Source organism: Aulonocara sp. 'chitande type north' Nkhata Bay, linkage group LG9 (assembly GCF_057382095.1).
Source record: "Aulonocara sp. 'chitande type north' Nkhata Bay isolate Kocher_YH1m ecotype deep benthic linkage group LG9, A_spYH_male_GT1.1, whole genome shotgun sequence".
Lineage (NCBI taxonomy): Eukaryota > Metazoa > Chordata > Actinopteri > Cichliformes > Cichlidae > Aulonocara > Aulonocara sp. 'chitande type north' Nkhata Bay.
This window is the reverse complement of record NC_141352.1, coordinates 35,842,358-35,853,232: the sequence shown is the minus strand read 5'-3', so window position 1 is coordinate 35,853,232 and position 10,875 is coordinate 35,842,358. Positions and strand designations below refer to the sequence as shown.

The 10,875-nt window shown below is 41.2% G+C and overlaps 1 protein-coding gene across 2 annotated transcripts in view; it reads left to right on the top strand.

The window, feature by feature from the left end:
• The first annotated feature begins 1,183 nt into the window (after positions 1-1,183).
• mkxa (mohawk homeobox a) overlaps positions 1,184-10,875 on the top strand; it is a 28,566-nt gene continuing 18,874 nt past the window's right edge. The window contains exons 1-4 of one of the 2 annotated variants that reach the window (XM_086307280.1): positions 1,184-1,355; positions 2,518-2,789; positions 4,942-5,101; positions 7,774-7,927. In XM_086307280.1, the coding sequence (XP_086163406.1) occupies positions 2,614-2,789; positions 4,942-5,101; positions 7,774-7,927 (490 nt within the window). In that variant the 5' untranslated portion in view covers positions 1,184-1,355; positions 2,518-2,613. The remainder of the gene's footprint in view (positions 1,356-2,517; positions 2,790-4,941; positions 5,102-7,773; positions 7,928-10,875) is intronic. The other variant, XM_086307281.1, reaches the window with a different exon arrangement.

Below are 10,875 nucleotides of genomic sequence, written 5' to 3'. Positions count from 1 at the left end.
TCAGTGGGCATTATAACCTACAACTCTTGCACCAATTTTGAACATAACAATGAAGCTGGAAAAATGTAGTTGTTCACCAGCACCGCAATTCCATTACTTTTTATCATGGCTTACCTTGGTGTGGTTTGCAGAGTGCTTCAGAAAGATGAGGAAATCTGTTTCTTGCACCCATCCTGATTTATTTCCACTACCAGTACTTCCTACTAGTCCATCTCTGACACAGTGGTTTGCATAATGTATGTGTGGGAACACAAACAGTGGAGGAATTGTGTTGCCAATGGCATTAACCACATATACAAATGCGACCAGTGAACCTCTCTCTGCTGATGTCGTTGCCCCAACTTGTTTAATATAAGTTAAAGTAATAGTGTGGTAACTTGTAACATTTGCATTGTTACAACTAACCCAGACTGTTGCTGTTACAACTGACCCAGACTCCTATAGCCATGAACTAGCTAACATTACAGCCAACGGCTAAAACATTAGCACTAAAGACCTACACAGAATATATCCCCATAGACATACAAATAACACAATTTAAGTTTGATGAGTTTAACTGCAAAGCAGATAATGCTATTAGAAATTGAAATAAAGTAGAAAAACTTACTTTTTGGCATACAAATTACTTTTTTTCGTGTTAAATTGTCTGTGTTTGACAAAATGTGCTGATTTTTCACATGTGATAGCAGAGCTGAATTGGGCATGCACAAGATGAGTCACATCATTTGAAACTTAGCCCTGATTGGAGAAATTGGAAGTGTTACAACTGACCCACGTTACAGCTATCCCCGGTCTCCCCTAGTGCTTTTTCGCGCTGCTTTCACAGTTTTTGCGCTTATTTTCTGGAAAAGACTGAAGAGAATCTGTACTCAGGTCTACTAATTTATCATTCTAATTACTCCGGCTTCATTAATGACTATTTATAATATTGCTTTGCAGTATTATGTTCCAAACAGAAGGACTAAATACCAGCCAAAGGGGGTTTTCACAAGCTGACAACTCAGAGTAACATTTCAGACTCCACCGTGGATTCGTGATTTAGACAGCCTACTTTTTGCAGCGTGATGCCTCCCCTCCCTCTCCTCCCCTCTGCTGGCCCCGGCCCCAGAACAGGCGTAAGCCATCAACAGTATGTTCGCAGTCTCAGGCTGTGTACTAGGAAACATGAGCAGGGTGAAATATTCAGAGTCCCGGGCAGCGCGGCGCAGGCCACTCGATAAAGCGGAGGAGGAGACGGCGGTCCGTGCGGTTTGAGCTCAGGATCTCAGTAGGGGAACATGTGAGCAGGGAATGGGTGACTGGAAACAGGATTATTGCTCTACACAGCAGAGAGACGCAGGAGGGACCCGGGACAGGTAACTGCACTCACAGTGATTTACTGCAGCAGGAATGGAGCCGCGTTACTGAGACTCAGGACAGGGATGATGTAGAGGACAAACACGTATACAACTTTGAATGAACTGGACCGAGTTTGCATGGCTCTTTATTCTCACTTGTAACCCCATATAGAAAGCTAAATACAATAAACGTGACACAGGTTGTAACTTAAATATTACTAGTAATACTACTAGTAGTAGTAATATCGCTTTGTGTTTTATTTCAGTGCTGTTGCTGCGCGGAATTTGCGCCAGGTTAATGATGAAAGCTCAAAGGTGCTTCTCTTGTCAGGACACATTCAGTATTCGACTAGAAGTTACAAATTGAGGGTGAAAGGAGGAAAAAATAAAAATGTCACATTTTTGTGAAGGCTGTAGGTTTGTTTGTATTAGATTTAAAAAGGGAGGAGGAGTGGAAGCACCAAACAAAATAAACCATTCACGAGTTCTTGACGCGCGACCACAGAGCAGAGGACGATACTTGGAGGTGAATTCCACTTGAACACATTTTACAAACTCAAATTTAGTGTTTACCGTTCAAATCTTGCAGTACCACTCCCCTGCTGTCTCCTGCAAATAAAGTGGAAGTGCATTAAATTGAAGAGAGTGGAATTTTGTCACGTAGAAAAATCAGATAAAGAGTTAGTAAGTTTATTGCAGCGCTGCATTAACGAGTCACATAACATTTATTTACTTGTCTCATAACTGATCTGCTGTCTGCACGCATTATTCACAGTTTTATTTATGTCAATTTCCTCACGCATACCTTTGCACATCAATGGATATTTGTGCATAATGAGTCTGCACAAGTGCTTCTGTTGTTTTGTTTGTAAAGCAGCTGATGCATCAAAGCTTCGCTGTTAGGTACGATCTGCTTTAATCAGATTGATCAGCTTTTTAAATGAAGTGTAAATAAATGAGCGAGCACATTTAATAAGGTTTGGAATTTCAATTTGTCAGAGAAATTTTTAAAGTGTGTTTTAAAGTACTGGCATTATTAAGTGGTTTTTTGTTTTTTTGTTTTTTTGTGATCCTTGTGGCCAAAGGTCAAGTTGTAATAGTTTCCCTGGCGAATTTACTTGTCATCCTCCGAGGTATTTCTGAGCACGCTTTGTGTAAAATATGTACACTTGTTCCACAGAAGAGACACTGGGACACTGTGACAACTCCGTGGATTTCCTTCCCTCCTTCTGATATTTTACGCGTCAGAGAAAAACGGTGGATTGTCTGACCAAAGATGAACACCATCGTCTTTAACAAGTTGAGCAGCCAGGTTCTGTTTGAGGAGAAAGCGAAGGAGGTGGAAATGAGCAGCAGAAATTATCTAGAAGTGATCGATGGACAGCATCCAGACCTCCTCTCCAGCAACCAGACCATCAGAGACAACCAGGCGATCAGACACCGGCGGAGCGGGTATGTGGAGCGTTCTGTTATGGTTAACGCTGCTGGTCAGCATGTGCGGAGTTGGATTAACTGGAGTTCCCCTCCGGGGTGTTACTAATGAGGAGTGCCTCTATTTCACGGTTATTTCTCCCAGCACGAGCTAACAGAACGAGAGAGAGGGAACAACAATGCTGGTTTTGTTATCAGAGCGCTGTGGTTATCGCTCCAGTTTGTGCGCAGAATTAAAGACAGCAGACCAAACACCCAAGCCAGACTTTTGGGTTCAGATCCTGTTAAAATAAATATTTAATCCATGTGTGTGCACGAGCCTCACTGAGTTGTAATACAGATGCATTGATTAACATTTGGATTTGATAAAGTACCAGCAGCAGTGCGTAATTGCGCATTTATGCACAAACATTTGAAACTTACGCTGGCCTCAATAAGCCACAATTTTGGTCGTTTATAGGTCCCAACATTATGCTCTAGATCTCCGCACTGAAAGAAAAAATAATAATAATTAGTAATAATAATAATAAAAAAGTCTAGCTTTTTTTCATGTGGATTTAATGCACCAGGATTCTAGGGCTCAGGGAATTTATATTTCCCAATCTGGCCTTTATTTTGGTGCTGATGTTCACAGCTAATCTTAGAGTTAATAAGTAGGTCAGCCTTGTTCAGTAGCGGAGGTCTCCATCTGTTTTCAATAAATAAATTCACCCTTGAGCTCTCTGTGTGGTCTAGTCAATCATGTAAGCGGCCATTGATTTTTTTAAACTATATATTTTCTACAATAGGAAGCAGGTGTAGGTGAAGATATGTCCTGATATGTCCATGTTTTTTAGTTTATATCACAGCAACCTGGGGCAAAGCAGGTATGTTAAGGAGCCTTGTGAAGAAGAAACCCTCAGTAATATTAAAAGAATTCTGTGTGAACTTATGTGAGTTGTAGGTGTTTTTTCAGGGGATGGATAAGGCTAACAAAGTACATTAAATTTTTAAACAGAGTGCGTGTGTGAGAGAGTGTGCTTAAAGCCAAAGTTCAGAACATGGAATGAAATATCCTTTAAGATGTTCATAGCGATCTGCATTACAAGGAAAATATTTGTAGAACATGAACCTCGGGTAGACTTTGAGGTTAGACTAAAGTATGTTACATCTACAGTGAGAGCAGCTTTTTGGTGAGATAAAAGGAGAAATGCAGCACAGCACCATACTGACATCTACAGGTTCATAAGACCTGGAGCTACAGGTGAGACTGAGTCCTTTACAGCTCAGGAAAAGCAGACTCAAAGAAAGACTTTCTAATATATATTTAAGAGCTCATAGAAAATTCATATATTGTCATTTTTCATCTTGTGTAATTTCACTGTAGTGATCTTTTATGAGTTGCTGTTGTAGCTGTACTCACCACTGAGTTGCTGAATTGGGATTTGAGAAAATATATTTGCGATCTTCCAGGCCACAGAGTATATTCCCTACTTTGATTTTCTGTAAGTGAAAACCAGAAGTATAATTTCAGCTTTTTGTCCGTCCCTTGTGTGATGGTTTGGCTCAAGCCGTGGCCTCTGTTACATTGTTCTTGATCCACTTTTGCTGGGTGTGAAAAGTTAATCTGGCAAATCTTTGTGCCTGAGTAGAATGTTTTTGTTTGTTTCATGTGTTGGCGGCTTGTGGGACACGCAATGAAAAATAAACTGCAAGTGGCTATTCTCTTTCTCCCCCTCACTGACTCAGTCTCTCGTTCTTTTTCTCCATCTCTACATCCCTTTAACATCTCTCGGCTTAATTGCAGTGCTTTTGGTGAGAAAATTGCACACTCTGTAGAGTTTTCACTTTATGTGTCATGACTAACAAAGTCAGGCAACTTGCCGCTCCACTTAGGACTCAACTTGCTGCTCGCATAACACCGTTTGTTCATTTCAGTATACAGCACGATCCTGATTCTGTTTCATTGCTTTAAATTCAGATTTTATCACATTTTTAAAAGCAAAACAATTTGTTTACTTTTTAGTCTTTATTCAAATAAGACAAGCATTGTGTTAACTCATAAACGCACTGTGGGCACATCTCCTATCTTACTCATAGAAGGAAGATGTGTTAAAAATTAGGCATTTAAAGAAAAGATAAAAGATTCTACAAACTCAAATACCAGATACATACTCTACCCGTTTCTTCACAGGGGTCGTCCCAGTGGTGGTAAAGTCCGACACAAACGTCAGGCCCTGCAGGACATGGCGCGGCCGCTCAAGCAGTGGCTCTACAAGCACAGGGACAATCCCTACCCCACCAAGACAGAGAAAATCCTCCTGGCACTCGGCTCCCAAATGACGCTGGTTCAGGTGAGACCACTTTCTGGTAATCCTTCAAACTTCCAGGTCAGGTGACAAAGAAATTGACGGTGAATACAGAGCATTAGAGTTATGTTTAACAGTTAAGGTTGATGTCTGTTGTTGAGAGCATTGAAAAGCTGTATTTTCATTTGCACTTGAAGTAAGTGGAACATGCGTTTCATCTTGAGTACTGTGCACCTATGCAGCAGCACTGAATATTGTTGTTTCTTCACACTATTGTAAAAACACTTTGCCGATGACTGCTTTAGATTTACATTATTTTATAGGTCAGTTGTGAAAAACATAGACGCATTTATATATTTTCATTCCTTTATTTCTCAAGAAAGCCTCACATTTTTCTTTAGCTTCAAACCAACAAAGATTATACAGTAGTTACATTGTAATTATCAGTTCAGTTTTTCACAAACTTCACTTAGTTGCAAATAGAATTTTATGTCATGTAACTTTTTTGACTTTACAAGAAAGGCAATTAATTGAAATTAATTTGAAGCATTACTCTGGGTTTTTTTTTAATAAGAATTCTGGAAAAATGGTGAAATCAGTCTTTTTTATTATTATTATTTCTGCGTAACACGGATGTATTTTTATGCTGCATTTTCTTTTGACAACACTTCATTGGGACTTCACGCGGGACCTCGAAGTGATCCCAACCCAGAGTTTGGGATCCTCTGATCTGCAGTAATGCAGTTAGAAATGCAGATTTCATATACGCTTTAAGCTTTATTGCACCCTCTGCTGATGATGCCAGAGTACAGTGGACGGCTTGACTTTAGCGACTGACCGCTGAGAGGAAAACCCAGTGGAGAATATGAGTGTGTTTGGTGTCTGGCACGTGCAGCTGTGTATGTACAGTATCATCTGGCTGACAAGGTCACTGATACAGCCTCAGAAAGTCTGCGGCGGCTTTTTTGGGCTGCCGGCCACGGTGCTTAATCTGGTTCTCATTTTGGGGGCCTGATGGAGCTGTTTGTTTTGGTGAGGGCGAGTAGAGTGCAGAGGAATGCTTTGTGTTGGACACAGGGGTGCTGTGCCGCTCACACACACTACCACACAACCTCACACACACGCATGCATGCGTTTAAGCTGACACTCAAATACCAGCAGCAGCGTCAAAGGTCAGTGGAATATTTCATGATGGTGAGTGTAGGTATGCAAGTTATAATTGCATTTTCCAGCATGAAGGAGGTATAAAAGTTTTATTAATTCATTTTTAATTGATTTTCTGTTAAGTGTGCGTTGCTGAGTCAATGTATCAGCAAATCAAATAGCTGACTGACATCAAACTGCCACAAATGCACTGCTTCTAAAATCTCAAATCAACCTGGAGACAATTTTTCTCTTATTTGTTGAACTTTTGAAAGGATATAATCTTTAATAAATGGGCATTTGGGACATAAGCCACAATTTTAAAAAGTGCTGAGACCACCTGATGATTGTATTTTCTCATTTTGTAGACTAAACTAATTTATATAGAGCCATTAAAAAGTGTTATATGATAGCACCAGCTAACTGTTGACTCACATTTCTTTGCCTGTCCATTGATTGAGGATGAGAGCTACCCGTTTCTTCCACTGTTTAGTCCAGAAATGTAGAATGCATCACTTCCTGTGCATTTTCCCTGGAAACACCCACCTGGCACCAGGTGTTTAAAACAACTAAATCTGTCATGTTTTAGCAAAACAGCCTGTTCTTTCCATGTAAATATTGTGAATCAAGTGTGCTGAAAATCCAGTCCCATCTCTCCATCACCACTGAAATCCCTCGCCGTCCCTGCATGCCGTCTCCTCTACGGTACACACGCGGCTGACAAGCCACGGCTGAGAGAGCTTGGTTTGGCGATTGGGTCCAGCCTTTTTAGGCGTCACCATCTCTGTCTCTTTTCCCTGAGCCATTCTTTCCCCGGCTCTCATAAGCAAGCTGTCTCGTGTCTCACCTCGCAAATTCACAAGATGCCGCCGTCCTCCTGGTGTGCCACGGTGCTGGGCTCGCGACAGAGGGATGTGGGATGGTCTTAGTTAACAAGAAACATGATACTGAAAGAGAGGATCGGAAAAATAAGTACTCTAGCATAAGGCCTCTGTCTCAGCCCCTTCATAAACTGCTTGAAATCTATTGAGCATGAAAAGTTTTTCTTGTATAATATCTAATAGTCTCCATTCCCAGTGAAAGGAAGAGCGCTGGATCAAGTGTCTCTTTTGAAGACACTCATCTTGAAGACAGTGTTGGAAAAAATGTCTTATTGGTGGGAGGCCGTGCGAGTCCAAAATAAGCATGGGCAATGTACGCCTCAGCTAGAACGTTAGTTAATGAAATGTTGCGTTCGCTGGCCATCCGGCGTTTGAATGGTGTTAAATGTTTCTGCATGTTACTGATACAGAAAGGATGCATGCTGCGGTGTCTCTCTGGAGCGTCTGGGTTGTTTCTTAAGTCTCGGCCTCAAAGAGCTCCTCTGCAACCCGACTCTATATCTGTCTTTTGCTTCGGTCTTGCTTGGTTTTTCTGAATGAGACTGATGGCAGGCAGAGAGCAGACGTTTTCTTAGGGGATAGACTTTGTTTTGCTGGATATGGAAGAATTTGGAATCCAAACAATAACATATGTTTCTATTTGCTGTCCGTTCCCACTTCCCTCTTATTTGTCTTACTCACTCTCTCTCTTAGGTGTCCAACTGGTTCGCCAATGCCAGGAGGCGACTGAAGAACACAGTGAGGCAGCCAGACCTGAGCTGGGCGCTCAGGATCAAGCTGTACAACAAATATGTTCAGGGGAATGCAGAGAGGCTGAGCGTTAGCAGCGATGACAGCTGCTCAGAAGGTACGGTTTCTGAATCGTCAGCCATCCCATTTGAGCAACGCTGAACCAGGTTTACTGGGATGGGGGAGTGGTCGTCCTTTGACTAATTTCACCTCAAAGGAAGGATTATTAGCCAGCAATGTCAACACTCAATTTCCCCAATCCAATCCAACTTTATTTATAAAGCACTTTAAATAGCCAGCACAGGACCAAAGTGCTGTATAGTAAGTAAGTTAAGAACAATAGAATAAAACAAAAATAAAACACATAATACATAAAAATTAAATTAAAACAGACCTATATATATATATATTAAAAAAAAAACAGCATAAAACAACATAGAATCAACTAATAAAAATAAACTTAAAAACCAACATGAAGAGACGGGTTTTCAGAGGTGATTTAAAAACAAGCAGAGAAGAGTCTAATCTCTAAAGGCAGAGTGTTCCACACTTTTGGAGCTACTACAGCAAAAACACGATCTCCTCTAAGTTTACACTCAGTCCTAGGTGCATTCAGAAACAGCTGATCAGCTGACCTGAGAGAGCGGGTGGGTGTATAAAGGCTGTAACAGCTCAGAGAGATAAGATGGGGCTAGACCATGGAGGGCTTTGAAAGCAAATAAAAGAATTTTAAAATGAATCCTCAAAGGAATGGGCAGCCAGTGAAGTGAAGCTAAAATAGTGCTCACACTTTTGAGTGCGACGAGCTGCAGCATTTTGCACCCTCTGTAGATGAGTCATTGATGAAGCACTGACCCCTATATAAAGAGCATTACAGTAATCCAGCCGGGTGTAAACAAAGGCATGGATAACTAACAACCCTTTACTTACTAGCATGTTTAATTTTGATCTACAATATGATTAATTAGTTTTATTCACACAGTTATAATTAAAAGGGTGCCCTGTTTAACTTCGTTCACATGAACTGTAAAAACATATTTATATTGTCTTCTCTCCCAGGAAGCTGGCATAGATACAGTGCACGTGCTGTATATTAGTCACTTGTGACTCATTCGTATTTATGGAAGTTTTCCATCACATATAACTTTACATAGAACACATATAAGATCATTGTGTCCCATCAAATTTGTGTTGTTCCGACTGAGAGATGACATATCTATCAATCTATCTATAGATAGATATTTTTTAATGTTTTTTTCTTTCTTTCAGTGAAACAGAAACAAGATTTTTCGGTGTCCATAGTATCAAAAATTTGTTTTTACTTTATATCTTTAAAAAAAGAACTGCCCGAAATGATCATTAGAAGCATGCACTAATCAGACTTGTACCATGTGCACCCATGCACAGCACACAGAGCAGATTAATTCTTTTTCCATTCACCAAAGCATATTATCCATTTTCATTGGCACCAGTTAATCTAACAGAATTTTAATAATGATGATATTTGAAAGGCCACTCCTTCTCTGTGTGTATGAGCAGCGTTGTTCTGATTTGGTGTTTGACCCTTTGCCTGCTCTTTCGCTCTTATTCTGCAGCTCTCTGTCTCTCGCTGAGAGCATATCCTTGAATGCTGAATGTTAGAATAATTCAATAATGTGCATTAAAGAACAGTGGAAAACGTGTGCTGCTCAGTCAGTTTGATGGAAGATCACTTCTGAGATATCACATAATAATGGCTCTCTTATATAAACTGGTCACATGCTGCGAACCTGATGCACTCTGTACCGACTGACCTGCGAACTTACATCATAGTTGTTGTACCCCCAAAATTTTAAATGTAGTGTCACGGAGTGAACCGGCGCCAAAGGCCAGTCCACCTCCTTCTGAGTTCCTCCTAAAGTGGCCCGACGCTCTGCAGAAACAGTGTTCTGGGCTGGATATAAATGGTGATCCAGCTGAGAGACGCCGAGGCCGATGGGCTGCGACACGCTGTCATTAGGACACCCTGCTGAGCCAACCTCTGCCTCCTAGTCTGCAATTGCAAATGAGCGGCTCCCTGTCAGCGTAGTGTATTTACTGCAAACACATGTTGATCCTCAGAGGGGAGAGACTGCCTTTTTGTACTCCATGACAGCACAGAAAACATGGGTAGGAAACATAAAAAAAAATACAACTTATATCCCCGAGCAGTGAAAGAATAGAGAGAAAGGACGAGCGCTGTGGTGTCAGTGATCTCTAATTAGATTTTTGAGGAGCAGAAGCTGTGTGCGGCTCACAGAAGAATGTGTGCATGGTGTTTGCATTGTGTCTGCCACAGGCCACTGTACCACCGGAGGCTCTGTATATCTCCCTGACTCTTCTCCCTGTCATATTATGGTTATGAAGCTATCCGCAGCCTGCTTCCACTTCTGACCCACGCACTAAAAGGCCCTCTATTATGTTTTTAAGCCTATGCTTTTGTTCCAGAGTCTATTTATGGGGCCAGATCTAACCCCACTGACCCTGAGTGCATTCCTCTTACTGTCTGAAATGGTCCAGCTTGTTTTGGAGTTGAAGTGCAGAGAAAATGTTGTTTTCTGTTTTGTGAACTGGAGTGTCATGGAGGTGCGAAAAGGGGCCTGTTTTCTTTAAAATACTGCAAGGATTTGATGTGAAAAGATTTATTTTATTGTCTGAGTGACAACAGGAAAAATGCTGAATATCTGATGGCGCATAGGAAGGAGAGCAAATACTCTCCATCCATGTGTTTCTGATATGTGGGAGCTATAATTTTAATTTGGCTCCGGCTGAATCAAATGTCCAACCTGTCCAAATTACAAAATTATGGTCTTGGCAGAGACGGTATCTAGAGCGAACTTCTCCCTAATTTCCCTTCTGCCAGAGGATATCTGGTTCTTCTGTGCAGTGTTTTATCTTCCTACCCCCCCACCTTTTCATCAGGTTTGGACCTGTGCTTTAATTCAGTGTCTCCAGTTGCAAAGCAGCACCCTGGAAATTATTTATTTCTGCAGGGGAACTTAGGGGCAGCTTGCTTTTGATGGAGAGGAAATTGACTACCATCCGTTA